The 24,667-nt window shown below is 47.4% G+C and overlaps 1 protein-coding gene across 1 annotated transcript in view; it reads right to left on the reverse strand.

Annotated features, from left to right (window-relative positions):
- The window catches only part of reps1 (RALBP1 associated Eps domain containing 1), a 77,819-nt gene that overhangs the window by 46,239 nt on the left and 6,913 nt on the right, over positions 1 to 24,667 (reverse strand). The window contains exons 2-5 of the mRNA XM_083643624.1: positions 17,834 to 17,957; positions 5,181 to 5,410; positions 3,546 to 3,708; positions 2,246 to 2,382 (exon numbers count right to left, since the gene is read on the reverse strand). Coding sequence (XP_083499750.1) covers positions 2,246 to 2,382; positions 3,546 to 3,708; positions 5,181 to 5,410; positions 17,834 to 17,957 — 654 coding nt within the window. The remainder of the gene's footprint in view (positions 1 to 2,245; positions 2,383 to 3,545; positions 3,709 to 5,180; positions 5,411 to 17,833; positions 17,958 to 24,667) is intronic.

Below are 24,667 nucleotides of genomic sequence, written 5' to 3' on the forward strand. Positions count from 1 at the left end.
AGTCCAGTCAGGTGGGCATGTGAAGTTCATTATGCTACTGGAGTTACTTCAGAGTCCAGTCAGGTGGGTGTGTGAAGTTCATTATGCTACTGGAGTTACTACAGAGTCCAGTCAGGTGGGTGAAGTTCATTATGCTACTGGAGGACTACAGAGTCCAGTCAGGTGGGCATGTGAAGTTCATTATGCTACTGGAGGACTACAGAGTCCAGTCAGGTGGGCGTGTGAAGTTCATTATGCTACTGGAGGACTTCAGAGTCCAGTCAGGTGGGCGTGTGAAGTTCATTATGCTACTGGAGGACTTCAGAGTCCAGTCAGGTGGGCGTGTGAAGTTCATTATGCTACTGGAGGACTTCAGAGTCCAGTCAGGTGGGCGTGTGAAGTTCATTATGCTACTGGAGTTACTACAGAGTCCAGTCAGGTGGGCGTGTGAAGTTCATTATGCTACTGGAGGACTACAGAGTCCAGTCAGGTGGGCATGTGAAGTTCATTATGCTACTGGAGGACTACAGAGTCCAGTCAGGTGGGCGTGTGAAGTTCATTATGCTACTGGAGTTACTACAGAGTCCAGTCAGGTGGGCGTGTGAAGTTCATTATGCTACTGGAGTTACTTCAGAGTCCAGTCAGGTGGGCGTGTGAAGTTCATTATGCTACTGGAGTTACTTCAGAGTCCAGTCAGGTGGGCGTGTGAAGTTCATTATGCTACTGGAGTTACTACAGAGTCCAGTCAGGTGGGCGTGTGAAGTTCATTATGCTACTGGAGGACTTCAGAGTCCAGTCAGGTGGGCGTGTGAAGTTCATTATGCTACTGGAGGACTACAGAGTCCAGTCAGGTGGGCGTGTGAAGTTCATTATGCTACTGGAGGACTTCAGAGTCCAGTCAGGTGGGCGTGTGAAGTTCATTATGCTACTGGAGTTACTTCAGAGTCCAGTCAGGTGGGCGTGTGAAGTTCATTATGCTACTGGAGTTACTTCAGAGTCCAGTCAGGTGGGCGTGTGAAGTTCATTATGCTACTGGAGGACTTCAGAGTCCAGTCAGGTGGGCAGGTGAAGTTCATTATGCTACTGGAGGACTACAGAGTCCAGTCAGGTGGGCATGTGAAGTTCATTATGCTACTGGAGTTACTTCAGAGTCCAGTCAGGTGGGTGTGTGAAGTTCATTATGCTACTGGAGGACTTCAGAGTCCAGTCAGGTGGGCGTGTGAAGTTCATTATGCTACTGGAGTTACTTCAGAGTCCAGTCAGGTGGGCGTGTGAAGTTCATTATGCTACTGGAGGACTACAGAGTCCAGTCAGGTGGGCGTGTGAAGTTCATTATGCTACTGGAGGACTTCAGAGTCCAGTCAGGTGGGCGTGTGAAGTTCATTATGCTACTGGAGGACTTCAGAGTCCAGTCAGGTGGGCGTGTGAAGTTCATTATGCTACTGGAGGACTACAGAGTCCAGTCAGGTGGGCGTGTGAAGTTCATTATGCTACTGGAGGACTTCAGAGTCCAGTCAGGTGGGCGTGTGAAGTTCATTATGCTACTGGAGGACTTCAGAGTCCAGTCAGGTGGACGTGTGAAGTTCATTATGCTACTGGAGTTACTTCAGAGTCCAGTCAGGTGGGCGTGTGAAGTTCATTATGCTACTGGAGGACTACAGAGTCCAGTCAGGTGGGCGTGTGAAGTTCATTATGCTACTGGAGGACTTCAGAGTCCAGTCAGGTGGGCGTGTGAAGTTCATTATGCTACTGGAGGACTTCAGAGTCCAGTCAGGTGGGCGTGTGAAGTTCATTATGCTACTGGAGGACTTCAGAGTCCAGTCAGGTGGGCGTGTGAAGTTCATTATGCTACTGGAGGACTACAGAGTCCAGTCAGGTGGGCGTGTGAAGTTCATTATGCTACTGGAGTTACTACAGAGTCCAGTCAGGTGGGCGTGTGAAGTTCATTATGCTACTGGAGGACTACAGAGTCCAGTCAGGTGGGCGTGTGAAGTTCATTATGCTACTGGAGGACTTCAGAGTCCAGTCAGGTGGGCGTGTGAAGTTCATTATGCTACTGGAGTTACTTCAGAGTCGAATGGGAAATCTGACAAAGGTCATGGCTTTAATTGAGTTCATTTCTCTCAGTTTGGACAGTTGTTGGTAGGATTGAAGATTCAGACAATCGTGATGCATTGGAGAATCGATATATATATATTTTTTTTTTACTCAGCTCTAGAGCTGAGACAGGCAGAGGGCTGTGCCAAGAGGCGTAATGCTGCCCTACCTGGACTGACGAGGATTGCATTGCTGGGACTGGGAGTGTGCTGGAGGGCGGGGTGTCTGCTGTGAAACTGACCCAGCTTTCCACCACTGGAGGAGGGGGCGAGTGGGAGGACCACATCCCATCACCAGACACTGGACCTGCAAGGAGGAGGAGACAGTAAAGTTACTTTTTTTTCTCAGCTTTCGATAATGATTTTTGAAGCGTAAATGCCATCGGCAAAAATCGCAATTTTCTGAGAAAGCTTAAAAAAGAATAAAAGTAGTGTTCATTTGTGAAGATATATCTTGCTGAACACAAAGGTCTAAGTTTCATAATCAAAGTCCACGAAACTCTTTAAATCCTCCCTCGGAGCGTCAGACGCTCTGAGTCAGTCAATAGCATAGCCTCGGACTTACTCCACCTGTCTAGACTCTACACATCAAAACACACTTTTATAATGTATACCTGAACTGTGCGATAAAACTACATGTACAATAACTACCAAATACTGCAATTTGTGCAATAACCAAATGCAAAAATCCACACTGGATTGTATACAAATACTTGCTCTATTTTATTGTTTTATCGTCTATTCTTATTCTTCTTATAATGTCTGTTATATTTATCCCTACCTGAGTGTGAGCAAATATAGCATTACTCAAATTCCCCTCGGATCAATAAACTTTATGATTCTGATCAACTTTTGTGCTTATATTACCGAGATTATTAATAATGATACAAAGTGGGTTGGTTATCGGTAAAGCCATCCTTTAAGCGATGGCTGTCACCTGTCTGTCTGTCACCTGTCTGTCACCTGTCTGTCTCTCACCTGTGTGTCTGTCACCTGTCTGTCTGTCACCTGTCTGTCTCTCACCTGTCTGTCTGTCACCTGTCTGTCTCTCACCTGTCTGTCTGTCACCTGTCTGTCTGTCACCTGTCTGTCTCTCACCTGTCTGTCTGTCACCTGTCTGTCTGTCACTTGTCTGTCTCTCACCTGTCTGTCTCTCACCTGTCTGTCTGTCACCTGTCTGTCACCTGTCTGTCTCTCACCTGTCTGTCTGTCTGTCACCTGTCTGTCTCTCACCTGTCTGTCTGTCACCTGTCTGTCACCTGTCTGTCTCTCACCTGTCTGTCTGTCACCTGTCTGTCTGTCACCTGTCTGTCTCTCACCTGTCTGTCTGTCACCTGTCTGTCTCTCACCTGTCTGTCTGTCACCTGTCTGTCTCTCACCTGTCTGTCTGTCACCTGTCTGTCTCTCACCTGTCTGTCTGTCACCTGTCTGTCTCTCACCTGTCTGTCTGTCACCTGTCTTGTCTCTCACCTGTCTGTGCTTCTCTGAAGTGCGTCCAGACGGCTCCAGTCGCGGCCACCGCCGGCTGTCTGTCTGCGTTTCCTCCGCTGGGCTGCCGCTTGTGTTTCCTCCAGGAGTGGGGGGAGGTGGGGGGCGACTGGTGAGGGGAGACCACCGGGGACGTCGAGTCCGGCTGACGGCAGAAAAACATCACAGACAATCAATTAAAACACTGCCAACATCTGCGACTGGAAACATTTCTACAAATGCAGTTCAGATGCATAGAGTGGTATCAGGCAGCCAATCAGGGGCTTGTTTGATATGGAGTCATTGTTTTGCTGTGATTTGATTTGCTTGCAGTCAGAGTGAGTATGGTGGGCAGCAGGGACATCGTTTGAGAAGAGTATTTTTATAAGATATACATATATCACATACGTATATACAGAACTGTATAACCAAACCAAGCCATTCAAATATTATTGTTTCAAGAACATACCGGCCAGTGTGGCAAGACCCATATTGATTGATCTGTTGAAACCAAATGTTATTCTCACCATTTGGCACATTTGGAATAAAGAACTGAAGAAGCACAGCATTATTCTAGTCCTAGTCTCGCTGGCCAGCCTCCCCTCCTTCCATGAGAAGAGTCTGACGGCGCTAGTCACCATTCTGGAATTGCGATGGGCGGCGCTTAGCGGCGGTGCCCTTGGAAAAATAGTTTCCAACAATCCAACTTACCATTTTCAGTGTGTAGCAACGAGCTAGCGTGTAGGTTTCTGCCGTTAGCTTGCTAGCTAGTTAGCGTTGTTGTTTTCACTGCGGCGGCAGGGGACTATTTACAGCGACACACAGGGAGGAGGGAGCGGAAGCCACTCTGATTGACATCGTCGGAGCCAATGACAGAGCTTCTTAAGCGGGGAGCGGAAATCCGGCAGCGTCTGAAATCAACGCCTCCAATGGGAGAGCAGCTGTAGAGCAAGGGAGGGCTTATGCCAGCCAGACTACTCTCACGGAAGGGAGGGGAGGCTGCCCAGCGAGACTATTCTAGTACAGAGGTGCCCAGATTCTTTCCTATGAATTGAAGGAAATGAAATACCTGGAACACTGTTGTACATTTTACTGATGTTCTCAAAACGATTTTAAGTATTGTAGTTACACTACTAACTGGGGGGGAACTCATCCTGTAAGGCAGTGGTCCCCAACCACCGGCCCGCAACGCATTTGGTACCGGGCCGCGAGCCGGGCCAAAAAAAATAAAATTAATAAACATAGGCTATAATATTATAGGCTGCGTGTGGTAGTTGAAACATAGTTTCAAGTTGATGTTTATTTATGTTTGTAGTTAAAACAAAAACATAAATACTGTATAGGCTACATACAGTACAACACAAAAGGCTGTTATTTACCCTTTGTCGCCACCTGGTGAGTAAATATATATGTAACTAAAACCATTAAAATTGACAACCGGTCGGCGACTTTTTTTCCCCATCTATCTACCGGTCCTTGGCACAAAAAAGGTTGGGAAGTGAACCCCTGCTGTAAGGCACATACATCACACCACTCTACCCTCTGAGAAGGTTTTAAGGGTCTGCATGCCTAGGGGTGGCACTATTAGACAAGAGCAACAAAGAGTGCTCCCTCTGCTGGGGAGGAAGATAGACTGACCTGTGATTCTATGGTCGGTGCCAGGGGCTGGATGACCTCATGGACAGGAACCGAAGCGCAGGGAGCGGGCCCTTTCTTGTTCTGGTGCCCCCTGGCGGGCGGCCTGGGTATTACGCCGGCACCGGAGCCGGGGTACAGCCCCTGGCTGTCGGTGTCCTGGTACAGCGCTGCGTGTCTCGCCTCGGCCTCGTTCTTCCCCACCACGAACCTGGGCAGCGGCAGGTCCTTGACTGCAGGGGGAGGAATCCACTCGCAGTGTTAAGCCCATGGCACACCAATCAAACTGTGTTAAGCCCATGGCACACCAATCACACAGTGTTAAGCCCATGGCACACCAATCAAACATTCTCCAACAAACACCAACGAACACGAACACACGTAGATGTTCGTTTGGTGTGCCATAGCGGTCTGTCCTCGTCTGTTCGTGTTCGGCGATGTTCGCCCGGATTCAACATGTTCAATCCGTGCTTGTTCGGTGTTCGCGGTTGTCTGGTCAGTTCACCATGTTTTCAGTCGCGTATCCATGGAAACGGAGCTCGCGCACACTCAGTACTAGCTAGTAGTAAACTTCTGGCTGTTGTGTTGTTGCTGTCGATGGCTTCGTTTTGGACCCTGGAAAGAGAGGAACTCTTGGTGGAGCTGTGGGAATCAAAACGAGAGTTGTAGCCTACGATGTGTCATCTCAACGATTTTCCAACCGAAACAGCCGGGCGAGAGCAATAGAAGAGATTGCTGAAAGACTCGGCACTACTGGTGAGTTTATAGTGGGCTAACGTTAAGTAGCTAATGCTAGCGTAAGGGGCTTTAACATTAGCATTAGCTTGAACTGTGAGCTGCACAAGGGTCTTGTCAGCATCAGCAGTGTAGGTCGACGTAAACACGGAAGTTATTTGGATCAGCTTCTTCTTCTTTGGTGTTTTACGGCAGTTGGCATAGTTATTGTTGCATTACCGCCACCATTTGGCTGAAATTAGAACAACTGTTGCGCTGAATATGTTTGGTCGGTGTGCCATGCTTTCAAACAATCTCCAACATCTGCCAACATTCACAGACAATTGTCTGTTCGTGTTTGTTGGCGTTTGTTGGAGAATGTTTGATTGGTGTGCCCTGGGCTTTAGAGAGGCAAAGTGAGAGGGAGGAATCCACTCACAGTGTTAGAGAGGCATTGCACTCGCGCATGACGAGACACTTTTCTTTCTCGCGATGTTCCATCAATGTAAAATTAACAGCCTGTGGGAATCACTGAATCTCTACTGACTCACGCTGGAAAAGGGGCGGCAACTCAGGAGGACGAGAAGCAAGGTCGGAAAATCACGCGTTGGACCACCGCCAAGATTTATATCGCCGTGACGTGCAGAGCCGTGGCGTAAAAACCCACCTAACTTGCAGGGTCACTCCATCGACTAAACGGCCCGGCTTGTAAACCTTTAGACTGAAGAAAATGCCACTAGTTTGTGGATATTAGTGGGATTTTGGGCCTAAAAGGGGCTTTACAGTATACAACAGTATACCTCTGCATGTAAGAGAAAGAGGTTTGCACGGCTCAAATTACATGACCAATTAAAACAATAGTTTGTACTTCATGTCTCGCCGAGAGGAAGTGGCCTCTGTGCTTCCTTGTTACAATTTCATCAAAGTTATGCAATCAGCTTCAGCAAATCAGCTTCAGCAAATCTTATGTTGCAACGTTTGAGACACAAGTGCCTTCATGTCATATGAATGTGGATGACTACATCTCGACTACATTAAGTTCAGTTATCCTTTATTTATCATCATGGGGAAATCCTCCTCTGCATCTGACCCATCCTCTACTTACAGGGGTGCACAAACTTTTTTGAATGGGGGCCAGATTAGATCATGTGAAAATACCGGGGGGGGCCCGCTGCTTTTCACATCATATGGGTTATATAAAAGAATCACAAACAATACAATTGTACAGTACTACAGTAAGGATTTGGTTTACCATCTGTAGTTCCTACTTGGTGCTTGTCTACAAACTGTATGGTCGTGCTGTCCTGTCATCGTTAGCTGAATGGAAAAATGCTAATTGCAGTTGCTTGATTAACCAATACTGTGTGGACGGACACATTTCAGAGACAAGTCGAGGGCCGCTTAAAATCTCTCCGCGGGCCGCATTTGGCCCCCGGGCCGGACTTTGGACATGCCTGCTCTACTAGGAGCCTTCCTAGAACTAGGAGCAGTGGGCAGCCACAGTGCAGCGCCCGGGGACCAACTCCAGTTCTTTTGGTCTTGGTCAGGGGCACTGACAGACCACTGACAGGAGTATTAACCCTAACAGCCATGTCCTTTCTTTGGTGGTGGGAGGAAACCGGAGCACCCGGAGGAAACCCACACGAACATGGGGAGAACATGCAAACTCCACACAGAAAGGACGTGGGACGGACCGGGGGTTCGAACCCCGGACCTTCTTGCTGTGAGGCGACAGTTGCTAACCACTGAGCCACCGTGCCGTCCCGAAAACTGTAAGAATCCCTTAGTTTTCCAGTCCCGCCTCAAGACCCATCTCTTCTCCACCACCTGTTCTGTTTGTCCGCTGTCTGTCTCACTGGCGTCGCCCCCTGTAATGTTTAGTATTATAGTGTCATCTTTGTCCACTACCTGTAGACTAACGTCCCCCCCCCACCAACCTCTTACTGGCAGTCACCTGTTAGGACAAACCACTGTGCTGCTGTCATCACCTGTTAGGACAAACCACTGTGCTGCTGTCATCACCTGTTAGGACAAACCACTGTGCTGCTGTCACCACCTGTTAGGACAAACCACTGTGCTGCTGTCACCACCTGTTAGGACAAACCACTGTGCTGCTGTCACCACCTGTTAGGACAAACCACTGTACTGCTGTCACCACCTGTTAGGACAAACCACTGTGCTGCTGTCATCACCTGTTAGGACAAACCACTGTACTGCTGTCATCACCTGTTAGGACAAACCACTGTACTGCTGTCATCACCTGTTAGGACAAACCATTGTACTGCTGTCATCACCTGTTAGGACAAACCACTGTGCTGCTGTCATCACCTGTTAGGACAAACCACTGTGCTGCTGTCACCACCTGTTAGGACAAACCACTGTACTGCTGTCATCACCTGTTAGGACAAACCACTGTACTGCTGTCATCACCTGTTAGGACAAACCACTGTGCTGCTGTCATCACCTGTTAGGACAAACCACTGTACTGCTGTCACCACCTGTTAGGACAAACCACTGTGCTGCTGTCATCACCTGTTAGGACAAACCACTGTACTGCTGTCACCACCTGTTAGGACAAACCACTGTGCTGCTGTCATCACCTGTTAGGACAAACCACTGTGCTGCTGTCATCACCTGTTAGGACAAACCACTGTGCTGCTGTCATCACCTGTTAGGACAAACCACTGTACTGCTGTCATCACCTGTTAGGACAAACCACTGTACTGCTGTCATCACCTGTTAGGACAAACCACTGTGCTGCTGTCATCACCTGTTAGGACAAACCACTGTACTGCTGTCATCACCTGTTAGGACAAACCACTGTGCTGCTGTCATCACCTGTTAGGACAAACCACTGTGCTGCTGTCATCACCTGTTAGGACAAACCACTGTACTGCTGTCATCACCTGTTAGGACAAACCACTGTGCTGCTGTCACCACCTGTTAGGACAAACCACTGTACTGCTGTCATCACCTGTTAGGACAAACCACTGTGCTGCTGTCTGTCATCACCTGTTAGGACAAACCACTGTGCTGCTGTCATCACCTGTTAGGACAAACCACTGTACTGCTGTCATCACCTGTTAGGACAAACCACTGGGCTGCTGTCACCACCTGTTAGGACAAACCACTGTGCTGCTGTCATCACCTGTTAGGACAAACCACTGTGCTGCTGTCATCACCTGTTAGGACAAACCACTGTACTGCTGTCACCACCTGTTAGGACAAACCACTGTACTGCTGTCATCACCTGTTAGGACAAACCACTGTGCTGCTGTCATCACCTGTTAGGACAAACCACTGTACTGCTGTCATCACCTGTTAGGACAAACCACTGGGCTGCTGTCACCACCTGTTAGGACAAACCACTGTGCTGCTGTCATCACCTGTTAGGACAAACCACTGTGCTGCTGTCATCACCTGTTAGGACAAACCACTGTACTGCTGTCATCACCTGTTAGGACAAACCACTGTACTGCTGTCATCACCTGTTAGGACAAACCACTGGGCTGCTGTCACCACCTGTTAGGACAAACCACTGTACTGCTGTCATCACCTGTTAGGACAAACCACTGTGCTGCTGTCACCACCTGTTAGGACAAACCACTGGGCTGCTGTCACCACCTGTTAGGACAAACCACTGTGCTGCTGTCATCACCTGTTAGGACAAACCACTGTACTGCTGTCATCACCTGTTAGGACAAACCACTGTGCTGCTGTCACCACCTGTTTGGACACACCACTGTACTGCTGTCATCACCTGTTAGGACAAACCACTGTGCTGCTGTCATCACCTGTTAGGACAAACCACTGTACTGCTGTCATCACCTGTTAGGACAAACCACTGTGCTGCTGTCACCACCTGTTAGGACAAACCACTGTGCTGCTGTCATCACCTGTTAGGACAAACCACTGTACTGCTGTCATCACCTGTTAGGACAAACCACTGTGCTGCTGTCACCACCTGTTAGGACAAACCACTGTACTGCTGTCACCACCTGTTAGGACAAACCACTGTGCTGCTGTCATCACCTGTTAGGACAAACCACTGTACTGCTGTCATCACCTGTTAGGACAAACCACTGTACTGCTGTCATCACCTGTTAGGACAAACCACTGGGCTGCTGTCACCACCTGTTTGGACACACCACTGTACTGCTGTCATCACCTGTTAGGACAAACCACTGTACTGCTGTCATCACCTGTTAGGACAAACCACTGGGCTGCTGTCATCACCTGTTAGGACAAACCACTGGGCTGCTGTCACCACCTGTTAGGACAAACCACTGTACTGCTGTCATCACCTGTTAGGACAAACCACTGTACTGCTGTCATCACCTGTTAGGACAAACCACTGTGCTGCTGTCACCACCTGTTAGGACAAACCACTGTGCTGCTGTCACCACCTGTTAGGACAAACCACTGTGCTGCTGTCATCACCTGTTAGGACAAACCACTGTGCTGCTGTCATCACCTGTTAGGACAAACCACTGTGCTGCTGTCATCACCTGTTAGGACAAACCACTGTACTGCTGTCATCACCTGTTAGGACAAACCACTGTGCTGCTGTCATCACCTGTTAGGACAAACCACTGTGCTGCTGTCACCACCTGTTAGGACAAACCACTGTGCTGCTGTCACCACCTGTTAGGACAAACCACTGTGCTGCTGTCATCACCTGTTAGGACAAACCACTGTGCTGCTGTCATCACCTGTTAGGACAAACCACTGTACTGCTGTCACCACCTGTTAGGACAAACCACTGTACTGCTGTCATCACCTGTTAGGACAAACCACTGTACTGCTGTCATCACCTGTTAGGACAAACCACTGGGCTGCTGTCATCACCTGTTAGGACAAACCACTGTACTGCTGTCATCACCTGTTAGGACAAACCACTGTACTGCTGTCATCACCTGTTAGGACAAACCACTGTACTGCTGTCACCACCTGTTAGGACAAACCACTGGGCTGCTGTCATCACCTGTTAGGACAAACCACTGGGCTGCTGTCACCACCTGTTAGGACAAACCACTGTACTGCTGTCATCACCTGTTAGGACAAACCACTGTACTGCTGTCACCACCTGTTAGGACAAACCACTGTACTGCTGTCATCACCTGTTAGGACAAACCACTGTACTGCTGTCATCACCTGTTAGGACAAACCACTGGGCTGCTGTCACCACCTGTTAGGACAAACCACTGTACTGCTGTCATCACCTGTTAGGACAAACCACTGTGCTGCTGTCACCACCTGTTAGGACAAACCACTGTGCTGCTGTCATCACCTGTTAGGACAAACCACTGTACTGCTGTCATCACCTGTTAGGACAAACCACTGTACTGCTGTCATCACCTGTTAGGACAAACCACTGTACTGCTGTCACCACCTGTTAGGACAAACCACTGTACTGCTGTCACCACCTGTTAGGACAAACCACTGGGCTGCTGTCATCACCTGTTAGGACAAACCACTGGGCTGCTGTCACCACCTGTTAGGACAAACCACTGTACTGCTGTCATCACCTGTTAGGACAAACCACTGTACTGCTGTCACCACCTGTTAGGACAAACCACTGTACTGCTGTCATCACCTGTTAGGACAAACCACTGTACTGCTGTCATCACCTGTTAGGACAAACCACTGGGCTGCTGTCACCACCTGTTAGGACAAACCACTGTACTGCTGTCATCACCTGTTAGGACAAACCACTGTGCTGCTGTCACCACCTGTTAGGACAAACCACTGGGCTGCTGTCACCACCTGTTAGGACAAACCACTGTGCTGCTGTCATCACCTGTTAGGACAAACCACTGTGCTGCTGTCATCACCTGTTAGGACAAACCACTGTGCTGCTGTCATCACCTGTTAGGACAAACCACTGTGCTGCTGTCACCACCTGTTAGGACAAACCACTGTACTGCTGTCATCACCTGTTAGGACAAACCACTGTGCTGCTGTCATCACCTGTTAGGACAAACCACTGTACTGCTGTCACCACCTGTTAGGACAAACCACTGTACTGCTGTCATCACCTGTTAGGACAAACCACTGTACTGCTGTCACCACCTGTTAGGACAAACCACTGTGCTGCTGTCATCACCTGTTAGGACAAACCACTGTGCTGCTGTCATCACCTGTTAGGACAAACCACTGTGCTGCTGTCATCACCTGTTAGGACAAACCACTGTGCTGCTGTCATCACCTGTTAGGACAAACCACTGTGCTGCTGTCATCACCTGTTAGGACAAACCACTGTGCTGCTGTCACCACCTGTTAGGACAAACCACTGTGCTGCTGTCATCACCTGTTAGGACAAACCACTGTGCTGCTGTCATCACCTGTTAGGACAAACCACTGTACTGCTGTCATCACCTGTTAGGACAAACCACTGTGCTGCTGTCATCACCTGTTAGGACAAACCACTGTGCTGCTGTCATCACCTGTTAGGACAAACCACTGTGCTGCTGTCATCACCTGTTAGGACAAACCACTGTGCTGCTGTCATCACCTGTTAGGACAAACCACTGTGCTGCTGTCATCACCTGTTAGGACAAACCACTGTGCTGCTGTCATCACCTGTTAGGACAAACCACTGTGCTGCTGTCATCACCTGTTAGGACAAACCACTGTGCTGCTGTCACCACCTGTTAGGACAAACCACTGTGCTGCTGTCATCACCTGTTAGGACAAACTACTGTACTGCTGTCATCACCTGTTAGGACAAACCACTGTACTGCTGTCATCACCTGTTAGGACAAACCACTGGGCTGCTGTCATCACCTGGGAAAAATGGCTGGAAGAAATATGTTTCAAAATCATTTGTGACACAAGCAAGCCTGATTTATCTGGTCTGACAAATGATGCATCCATTGACTGGACTTTCAATGAAGTGCATTTCAAGCAGCTAGAATATTTGACACATTATTTATGCAGTTCTGGTAGGTTACACTGTAACTGCCCAACAAAGAACTCTGGCTTTAAAATTAAAGTCCTGTCATCTGACCTTCACATCATGTCCCGTGATCTCCTCAAAACTCATTATGAGATGGTTATCCCCAACAGCCCATCACTTCTCTAACATCAGGCAGACACTGGAGTAGGGCTGGTATAACATCAGACAGACACTGGAGTAGGGCTGATATAACATCAGGCAGACACTGGAGTAGGGCTGGTATAACATCAGGCAGACACTGGAGTAGGGCTGGTATAACATCAGGCAGACACTGGAGTAGGGCTGGTATAACATCAGGCAGACACTGGAGTAGGGCTGATATAACATCAGGCAGACACTGGAGTAGGGCTGGTATAACATCAGGCAGACACTGGAGTAGGGCTGGTATAACATCAGGCAGACACTGGAGTAGGGCTGGTATAACATCAGGCAGACACTGGAGTAGGGCTGGTATAACATCAGGCAGACACTGGAGTAGGGCTGGTATAACATCAGGCAGACACTGGAGTAGGGCTGGTATAACATCAGGCAGACACTGGAGTAGGGCTGGTATAACATCAGGCAGACACTGGAGTAGGGCTGGTATAACATCAGGCAGACACTGGAGTAGGGCTGGTATAACATCAGGCAGACACTGGAGTAGGGCTGGTATAACATCAGGCAGACACTGGAGTAGGGCTGGTATAACATCAGGCAGACACTGGAGTAGGGCTGGTATAACATCAGGCAGACACTGGAGTAGGGCTGGTATAACATCAGGCAGACACTGGAGTAGGGCTGGTATAACATCAGGCAGACACTGGAGTAGGGCTGGGCGGTAGCACATTTCTGATATCTTTAACGGTATTACCGTCTGATAAGGCTGATTTAAAATTTAAAAAAACTATACCGTTTCCCACCACTAGGTGGCTGCGTCTTACAAGACAAAAATGTGATACACATGTTCCAGTTTTATTCTCTGAACATGAGAAACGGTAAGCAAATGTGAGGCTTACATATAAAACAAATAAAACAGAACAGGACAATCTGTACGACAGAAGCACTGAGAGGGAGTATGGGGGGGGAAATCGGTTATGAAAATAATTAATTGGTTCCTAAATAAACGTTTCGAATGCATGTATTACTCTACAGTGTTTTCCCTAGAAAAAATGTCAGGCCTGGAGGGATTTCGAAACGTACCCCGACCGCAACGGTGGGGGCCGTCGCTGGCGACGCTAAACTTTTAGCTAACCTGTTCGCATCTATGTTCGCAATGGCATCCCAAGTATCATCATACTATTATGGGATGCGATGCGAACAGTTGTATTATGGGATCTGCGTTTCCCAGGAAACGACACACGTTGACATGTTTTGGAACAGCGCTGAACGCTGGCACAATGCTCCTAAAAGCAAAACGCTTATTGTTTTGAATGATTTGGCATCTTCTATGACTGTCAACACTAGTAGTAATAATATACCATAAAGGTTTGTTGAGATTTTGGGGAGAGCAGAAAACAAAATCCAAAATAAATAAATAAATAGCTATTTTCTTCTGGCCTGGCGGGGGTGCTGTTGGCCTGCTGGGCCCGCCAGGCCTGTAGAATGGTAGGGGAAACACTGCTCTAGTAGTCTATCCTGTATAGCCTTTATAGTCAATCTTTAATCTTTATTCCAGTCAGTGTTTTCATTTCAAGGGGCAAATAGGAATATTTACGTAATTGGTCGGCATTCAACAGGCAAGGACGCATTGTTATTGAAACAGATGATAATCTCTGCATTTGCGGACGGACACAATTATGAACCAATATTATATATATATATATATATATATATATATATATATATGGTATATATATATATATATATATATATATATATATATATATATATACATACATACATCTCCTCGATATGCCTTGGTGAAAAAAGCAATGCGGCTAAAACATAGGTGTCACGACAGTGTGGAGGAGAGGTAGGCTGGAATCTCCAGCAACATGTACTTCATCTCTCTCCTCTGCGTCCACCTGCTCAGCCAAGCTGTCCTCACTCACTCGCTCGCTCCTCCAAAGAGTAAAGGCTCCTATTTGGCTTGATACTTGATTTGTGGTAACTAAGCACTTTGATTCATGTCCTCCTATCATATCAGCGCTTTTACCTCCGCTAACTTGACAACTACGTCTCTCTCAATCAATCAATCAATCAATCAATCAATCAATCGTCCCTCCGAAACTATTGGAACTTAGAAGATAGCACCTTTTGTAACGGAACACCCAATTTTTAGGGGAGCAAAAGTATAGGAACAGATAGACTTAAAATAGATTAAAGTGAATAATACTTAATATTTAGTTGCAAATCCTTTGCTTGCAATAACTGCATCAAGCCTGCGACCCAGTGACCTCACCAAACTTTTGGTTTCTTCTTTTGTGATGCTTTTCCAGGCTTTCACTGCAGCCTCATTCAGTTGTTGTTTATTTCGAGGGTTTCTCCCTTCAGTCTCCTCTTTAGCAGGTGAAATGCATGCATGAAATGCATATGTTGTTGTGCCATGGAGCCTGCTATGTTATTGTGCCATGGAGCCTGCTATGTTGTTGTGTCATGGAGCCTGCTATGTTGTTGTGCCATGGAGCCTGCTATGTTGTTGTGCCATGGAGCCTGCTATGTTGTTGTGCCATGGAGCCTGCTATGTTGTTGTGCCATGGAGCCTGCTATGTTGTTGTGCCATGGAGCCTGCTATGTTGTAGTGCCATGGAGCCTGCTATGTTGTTGTGCCATGGAGCCTGCTATGTTGTTGTGCCATGGAGCCTGCTATGTTGTTGTGCCATGGAGCCTGCTATGTTGTTGTGCCATGGAGCCTGCTATGTTGTTGTGCCATGGAGCCTGCTATGTTGTTGTGCCATGGAGCCTGCTATGTTGTTGTGCCATGGAGCCTGCTATGTTGTAGTGCCATGGAGCCTGCTATGTTGTAGTGCCATGGAGCCTGCTATGTTGTTGTGCCATGGAGCCTGCTATGCTGTAGTGCCATGGAGCCTGCTATGTTGTTGTGCCATGGAGCCTGCCATGTTGTTGTGCCATGGAGCCTGCTATGTTGTAGTGCCATGGAGCCTGCTATGTTGTTGTGCCATGGAGCCTGCTATGTTGTTGTGCCATGGAGCCTGCTATGCTGTGCCATGGAGCCTGCTATGTTGTTGTGCCATGGAGCCTGCTATGCTGTAGTGCCATGGAGCCTGCTATGTTGTTGTGCCATGGAGCCTGCTATGTTGTTGTGCCATGGAGCCTGCTATGCTGTAGTGCCATGGACCCTGCTATGTTGTTGTGCCATGGAGCCTGCTATGTTGTTGTGCCATGGAGCCTGCTATGTTGTTGTGCCATGGAGCCTCCTATGCTGTGCCATGGAGCCTGCTATGTTGTTGTGCATGGAGCCTCCTATGTTGTTGTGCCATGGAGCCTGCTATGTTATTGTGCCATGGAGCCTGCCATGTTGTTGTGCCATGGAGCCTGCTATGTTGTTGTGCCATGGAGCCTGCTATGCTGTAGTGCCATGGAGCCTGCTATGTTGTTGTGCCATGGAGCCTGCCATGTTGTTGTGCCATGGAGCCTGCTATGTTGTAGTGCCATGGAGCCTGCTATGTTGTTGTGCCATGGAGCCTGCTATGTTGTTGTGCCATGGAGCCTGCTATGTTATTGTGCCATGGACCCTGCTATGTTGTTGTGCCATGGAGCCTGCTATGTTGTTGTGCCATGGAGCCTGCTATGTTGTTGTGCCATGGAGCCTCCTATGCTGTGCCATGGAGCCTGCTATGTTGTTGTGCATGGAGCCTCCTATGTTGTTGTGCCATGGAGCCTGCTATGTTATTGTGCCATGGAGCCTGCTATGTTGTTGTGCCATGGAGCCTGCTATGTTGTAGTGCCATGGAGCCTGCTATGTTGTAGTGCATGGAGCCTCCTATGTTGTTGTGCCATGGAGCCTGCTATGTTGTTGTGCCATGGAGCCTGCTATGTTGTTGTGCATGGAGCCTCCTATGTTGTTGTGCCATGGAGCCTGCTATGTTATTGTGCCATGGAGCCTGCTATGTTGTTGTGCCATGGAGCCTGCTATGTTGTTGTGCCATGGAGCCTGCTATGTTATTGTGCCATGGAGCCTGCTATGTTGTTGTGCCATGGAGCCTGCTATGTTGTTGTGCCATGGAGCCTGCTATGTTGTTGTGCCATGGAGCCTGCTATGTTGTTGTGCCATGGAGCCTGCTATGTTGTTGTGCCATGGAGCCTGCTATGTTGTTGTGCCATGGAGCCTGCTATGCTGTAGTGCCATGGAGCCTGCTATGTTGTTGTGCCATGGAGCCTGCTATGTTGTTGTGCCATGGAGCCTGCTATGTTGTTGTGCCATGGAGCCTGCTATGTTGTTGTGCCATGGAGCCTGCCATGTTGTTGTGCCATGGAGCCTGCTATGTTGTTGTGCCATGGAGCCTGCTATGTTGTTGTGCCATGGAGCCTGCTATGTTGTAGTGCCATGGAGCCTGCTATGTTGTAGTGCCATGGAGCCTGCTATGTTGTTGTGCCATGGAGCCTGCTATGTTGTTGTGCCATGGAGCCTGCTATGCTGTGCCATGGAGCCTGCTATGTTGTTGTGCCATGGAGCCTGCTATGCTGTAGTGCCATGGAGCCTGCTATGTTGTTGTGCCATGGAGCCTGCTATGTTGTTGTGCCATGGAGCCTGCTATGTTGTTGTGCCATGGAGCCTGCTATGTTGTTGTGCCATGGAGCCTGCTATGTTGTTGTGCCATGGAGCCTGCTATGTTGTTGTGCCATGGAGCCTGCTATGTTGTTGTGCCATGGAGCCTGCTATGTTGTTGTGCCATGGAGCCTGCTATGCCATGGCATTACATGGGAAGCCCTTTAAGCTTGTACGAGAGGGGGCTGAGATGAGGTCAGAGATGAGGTCAGAGCACGGGCTAACAAGGCGTCCAATGAGGACTTGTGATTAAATTGAGGTGGATTGTGGACTCACCTGAGTTGAGGCTTTCCACCCTCAGGGGCAGTCCGGACTGGGCGACGGCAATGAGCTTCAGGGCGATGTAGAACTGACTCCGCCCAAAGTGACCCAGGCGAGTGGCTCCGCATAGCTCTGTGATCTAAGCCCACACACAAGGACGAGGAGGAACAGTTAGCAACATTGTTTTCATCCCCAACTCTGATATTACCCCATTACTGACCCATTCACTGCTCAGTATAAACACAGTGTACCACGAGGAGTCCAACTGGTGCCAAGACTGTTCATAGAACCAAACAGAAGAGGAGAGTAGGAGAGGAGAGGAGGAGAAGAGAGGAAGAGAGGAGATGAGAGGAGAAGAGGAGAGGAGAGGAAGAGAAGAGAGGAAGAGAAGAGAGGAGGAGAGGAGAGGAGGAGAGGAGAGGAAGAGAAGAGAAGAGAGGAGAGGAGAGGAGAGGAGAGGAGAAGAGAGGAGGGGAGAGGAGGAGAGGAGAGGAGAGGAGAGGAGAGAGGAGGAGAAGAGAGGAGAGGAGAGGAGAGGAGAGGAGAGGAGAGGAGGGGAGAGGAGGAGAGGAGAGGAGAGGAGAGAGGAGGAGAAGAGAGGAGAGGAGAGGAGAGGAGAGGAGAAGAGAGGAGAGGAGAGGAGAGGAGAGGAGAGGAGAAGAGAGGAGGGGAGAGGAGGAGAGGAGAGGAGAGGAGAGAGGAGGAGAAGAGAGGAGAGGAGAGGAGAGGAGAGGAGAGGAGAGGAGAGGAGAGGAGAGGAGGAGAAGAGAGGAGAGGAGAGGAGAGGAGAGGAGGAGAGGAGAGGAGAGGAGAGGAGAGGAGAGGAGAGGAGAGGAGAGGAGAGGAGAGGAGAGGAGAGGAGAGGAGAGGAACAGGATAACTCAACACTAATAACACATGTTTGCTGTAACAATGGCTTGTATTGTTTGCTGGCCACAAACAACAACATTGGGAACACTCAAGGTCAGTGACAGATTGCAATGGGAGGGAATGTGTCCATTCTTATTGACACAGACACTGAGTGCTTAGAAGACTTTCATCTAGAAGGGAGGTACAGAGTAGCAAGGCTTCAAATTTGGCGCAGGATTGCGAAAATCGCACGTATTTTTGCCAGTTCCTGCAGATTTGTAATTTATAATGCGGGAGAAAGTCCCGCAAATTGTTTGCGCGCCGATGTCTATAATGTTAAGCCGACGGAGCGGAACCAACATTGCTGAATACGGCGGACTGGTCGGACACATTAGAGGGCGGACTGTTAGCTCGCCTGAATGTTACCTCAGGCAGCGGTGTAGCAAGCAGAAAACTGCTTGTTGTGACTAAAGATCGGCACATTCAAAGCACTTCATACTCACAGAGCTGGCGTAATCCATATAAAAACCCCTCATGTTTTACCCGAAATGAAATGTCCAGGTTTTTCTGTCGGTCAGTGGCTCCAAAAACAGCCGGCTAACGTTACGGTGGCTAACCCGGAGCTAACGTTAAATTGAGGGTATAGTAGGGTCCCTCTATAAACCATAACGCTAATATCTGTTGTTTCACCTTTGATTGAAAAATGCTTCCACCTGATTAAAGAAAACATGTAATATTTTATGTAACACATAAAACCCTGAGTCAACATCACATCACATATTTTCTTTAATCAGGTCGAAACAGACGGATAATGCGAGCTTTGCCAGTAACATGACAGTAAGAAAGGCAGATGTAGTGAGATGTAGGGGGGTTAAAAAAAATTGATACATCGATATATATATATATTTTTACCCGTTAAGTCTCGCGTGGTTTAGTTCTTAGCGCAACGTGATCGCAGCGAGATCTCGTTGTGGCTTCAGACTGAAAAAACAAACATGGCGGAGGCTGCTCTACTGAAGTCGCCGCCACATCTCAAAGCAGATGTGTGGCGGCATTTCGGCTTCAAAAAGCAGGAAGGCAGTGAAGAGCTGGACAAAAGCAACGCCGTACAACGATCTGCGGCCGTACAGAGTTGTAGAAAATGTTGGCTTCCGAAGCCTCGTTAAACCACTTGAACCACGCTACATGCTACATGCTACCGTCACGCAAACAACTGAGTGAAGTGGCAATCAATCCCAAAGCTGTATGAAGAGGTGAAAAAGAACATCTCAACTTCACTGAAGTCAGCAGAGAGAGTCACTAGAACTTGCGACAGCTGGACATCCAGAGCTACGGATTCATACCTGACAATTACTTCTCATTACATCGACAATGACTGGAGGTATGCTTATGCTTACTTAACGTGTGTGTGTGGGGGGGGGGGGGGGGGGGGGGGGGGCTAGCTGTAGCGAATACATTGAGCTTTGTTTATGCAATCTAATGGGTTTCCAGCAAAGACTAATTTGTAAACCCTGTGCTCGGTTACCATTTTGTATTATAAAATGTTAAAATAGTTACACACAGATACACTGGGGTGTGTCTGTGCATGCGTGTGTACTGTATACACACTGTATACCTGTATGTATGTATGTATGTATGTATAGCCAATGTAATGAATCAATGATGTATAAGTGATTTAATGATATGAAATCTCTTTTTAAAGATATGTGGCACTGAAAGAGACGCTGTATGAAGCATCAGTTTTAGATCCTCGCTTCAAAGCTCTGCCCGTCTTGTCCGATCGGGCCCATGATGACACCTTCTCCAGGTCCTCGCTTCAAAGCTCTGCCCGTCTTGTCCGATCGGGCCCGTGATGACACCTTCTCCAGGTCCTCGCTTCAAAGCTCTGCCCGTCTTGTCCGATCGGGCCCGTGATGACACCTTCTCCAGGTCCTCGCTTCAAAGCTCTGCCCGTCTTGTCCGATTGGCTTATTGGACAGGCAAAGGAGATATTTGTCGGTTATAGTATCGGCTGAAAAAATCTAAGTCTATAGATTTCCCCCAAAATCTATAAATCCCCCCTATCTGAAGACCATAAGGGGGGAATTGCCCCCCAGTTTGCAAAGTGAATTTTGAGCCCTGACAGAGCAGATTCTATGTGTCAACTCTTACAGAGAGCCAAAGTGAACAAACATCACTTCCTGCCTGCCTCTGTGTACCAGCGTCTCAAACAACATGAATGGTGGTGAACGGTTACTTGTACGTTACTTGTTTTGATCCCGTTTGAATTGTGCCACGGGGGACACATATCATGTTTGTCAATGTAGTTATTGCAGCGGTCATGTTTATTATAATCTGTGATGTCGTCTGATGTTGTTTTTTGTTTACGGTGTTGTTGATGCCTGCTGCAAATCTAATTTCCCTCGGGATATCAATAAAACTGAACTGAACTGAAAAGATAACTGCAAGTCGAGAAAGTGGCACTTTGTGGTGAAACTGTGGCACTATAAGTTATAAATCAGAAAGACTACGCACACAACCAGTGGCCTAAGTGACGTCTCTCCATGTTGTTGATGGTGTGACGTATAATGTGCGACAAGAGATGTAGTCGATTGACAAAACTAAAGCTTAGGTTTCAGTTTCAGGACAAACTACGGCCTTCTTGACATGCAGAGTTATCTTTTGAATTGACAAAATGGACATGTGTACCCCGTGGCACAATTCAAACGGGATCAAAACAAGTAACGTCCGTCTCCGTTCACGTTCACCACCATTCATATTTTTTCAGATGCTGGTACACGAGAGGCAGGAAGTGACGTTCACTTTGGCTCTCTATTGACACAGATACTGAGTGTTTATAAGACCATATCTGATTCTGATTCTGGAAATAAAAGTACAGTAAAATATTGTGCCTCTAAATCCAGAAATATAGTGAAATTCCTCACCAAACACTTACTGACATTGACAATATGAAATGTGCATGTACCGAATCGATATTATGGATGTAACAAACGCTATCTACCAACATACTAGATTTTAAAATCAAAATAATACCACCATATTATTTTGATTCTTAATGTTCCTACTGTACAACCGACCAGCAGCTGATCATTCCACTGTCTGTGCATGGGGAATTCTCTTCATACTAGTTTTTAGTTTTAGTTTATTTATTTGCCCATAGTAAAATCAAGGACAAACAAAAGGAAATAAGTGGATAAAAATATTGTGCGGATAGAAACTTTGCCTATCACGCATTATGGTATTTCACAGTATTGACCCCGCCCCCACCCCCATCCTTTTAACACATTCACTGCCAGCCGTTTTTTTTTTACTGTAGGTAGGTTCTGCCAGAGGGTTTTTTTGAGGATTCTGGCTCATCTTTCAAGACCCGAGGATTCTTTTCTGCTAAGATTTTGTGAACACACAATATCTCAAAAGAACTAATAGAATGTGTGCTTTCTCTGTCTAAAAGAGTTAGTTTGTAGAGTTAGTAGTTATGTAAGCATTAGCAGTTGAATACAGCATGGTTTCAGCGTCAGAAAAATTATTCTGAGATAAACGGCTTTTTGTGAAATTCGATAGAACAGTCACTTTAACCATTCATTTTTGGCATCAGTAAGACGTCAGACATCTAAACAATAGTTTTGAAAAGTAATTTCCTCCATAACAGCAGGAAACACCCCTCTACTTCAAACTCCTCCCTCCGTGTGTGTTCTTCTTGGCTGCAGCGGGCATGTCACAAGCTTGTTGCTGCTGCTGCTGTAACCTCGCGTCACCAGGCTCACTGCTTCTGCTGCTGCTGCCTGTCTGCTGGCGGCCGCTGTGCAAGTCTGGATCGGCTCGCTCGTTTCTTGTGGTTTGTGTTGAGAGCTTTGATGAAGCTTTTGCGATTCTGGTCTTATTTATGCTGCGTGTTTCAAAGTGTGTTCCACCCGTAATCTATTATGCAAATTTGCAATCCCGCACCGCCAGCAATCAGCGCGAAAACGAAAGCGTTTCCATTTTCACGAGAATGGCTTCCTCTCACTGCTTTTTGCTTGCCTTCCTCTAGTCTGGGAGAGCACTGTCGCCACTTAGTGGGTCGGTGGAATGGGTTGTACACGTTCAATACTTATATAAGAGATGTAAAAGGGTTAGATGCACATCCCACGGTCAAAAAAAAAAAATTCATTTTTTTGACGTATTAATACGTCATTGGCAGTCAACCGTTGGATTTTTTTTGACGGATTAATACGTCATTGGCAGTGAACGTGTTAATTAAACCTACTATGGCCTACAAAACAAACAAGTATTTTTGCCTTGAAGAAAAATATTGAAACTGAAACTAATATGAGAATGTTTACTAGGGATGACGGGCATTTCTAGGAAAAACACTAGTCTAAATTCGCTGGGCGAAAGTCGACTTTTCATTGAAATTCGCCCACCCTTAAAAAAATAAAAAATAAAATATATATATTATATATATATTTTTTGCTAGTCACATTTTACATGGTCTCCCCTGATTCTAAGTATAGTTTAATCGCTTGGTTTGACCAAGTAAAACAATTTTTATACGCATTTTACACAAGGTCTATGGAAAAATGAATGGCGGATGAAATCTCAGACAGGGAGAGGGGGTGACTTTGGCACTCTTATTGTCATTAGCCCTTGTTCACACAGGACGCCGAACGTAAGCAGAACTGAAGCTTGAAGCAGCACAAGCTGAACGTACGCCTAACCGTTCACACAAGAAGCCTTCTCTTTTCCTCTCAGAGCCTACTCTCGCACCTTGAACCCGCCCACAACTCTCATTGACTTCATACCTGGCTTCACGCGCCTGGAAAATCGGCGTGAATCCTGAACGATCGCTTGAGCGTGGCGTGAGCGTGGCTTCGGCGAGGCTTCAGCGTGACACGCGCGCGGGTGGTGTGAACGGCTTCGCCTGTTAACAAGGACGCCTAAATGAAACTTGTGGGTTCAGCGTAGGTAGAGCTTAGGTTGAGCGTTGCTTCGGCGTCCTGTGTGAACGGGGGCTTAAGGCAGCCAGACCTGAGCCTACGTTAGCCGTTAGCAACGTTAGCATTAGCGTAGTGCCGGGATGGCCCAGGGAACGGTAGACAGAATATCAGCTTTTCTTCATGCAGTAACAAGCCTTGAAAGCGTTTCCTTGTGGCGGAGTGTTGCTGTAACATAGACAGTTTAAGACCGTTTCTACTACATTTCTAGAGCTACTGGGTGCTGCTACTGTCAGAGCCGTTCTGTTCCGCACGTGTCATTCTTAAACAGAGACCGGCGCTGGTAAAAATTTTTTTTTTAATAAATGATAATTAAACGATTTTCGACTTTCAATAATAAAAGTCGATCTTGATCATAAAAACGATGATTTGAACATTCAAAATTTGTTGCCCATCCCTAATGTTTACACAAGCGTCCTCCATTATGAACTTACTTAACGTATCCTTACTTGTAGTTGCGTGAGGCACCGTGCATAATGCATATTGCACAAAATACCGTTATTTTTACATCCCTTACCCATATTCTCAAATGCCTTTTGCAATCAAATTGTAATTTAACTGCTTTAAATCACATCCATCATCATCATCAGGATGTTCAACTGGCCTGTTCTGTTCCGCAATAAGTCTGAATTCTCACATCATTTTGTCGCACTTGACCTCGTGCGGAGTAGGGGTGTCAAAATGAATCGTATAATCGATGCATCGCGATGCGGACGTGTGAGTCGAATCGTTGACAGATGAATCGTTGAATCGTTTACGTTTACATTTCTGTTGACATTCAGATTTTAAAGCACTTTCTAAGTAAAAAAGGGCCTTGATATTTATCTGACTGCTTGTATTAACACCTTGATTGCCAGCGACGAGTGTAGTCGTCAAACACAATCCAGCTGTTCACTGCCAGCGACGACTTGACTCGTCAAACTGTTTTTCCAGTGGTTTCCACTAGGTGAGGCCCTTGGGCAATAGGTGAATGTGGATCCGACCTCTCCCGCTGCCCCGGAAGTACTCTAACAAAGATTTCTATATA

Source organism: Poromitra crassiceps (assembly GCF_964638095.1).
Source record: "Poromitra crassiceps genome assembly, chromosome: 9".
NCBI classification, from domain to species: domain Eukaryota; kingdom Metazoa; phylum Chordata; class Actinopteri; order Beryciformes; family Melamphaidae; genus Poromitra; species Poromitra crassiceps.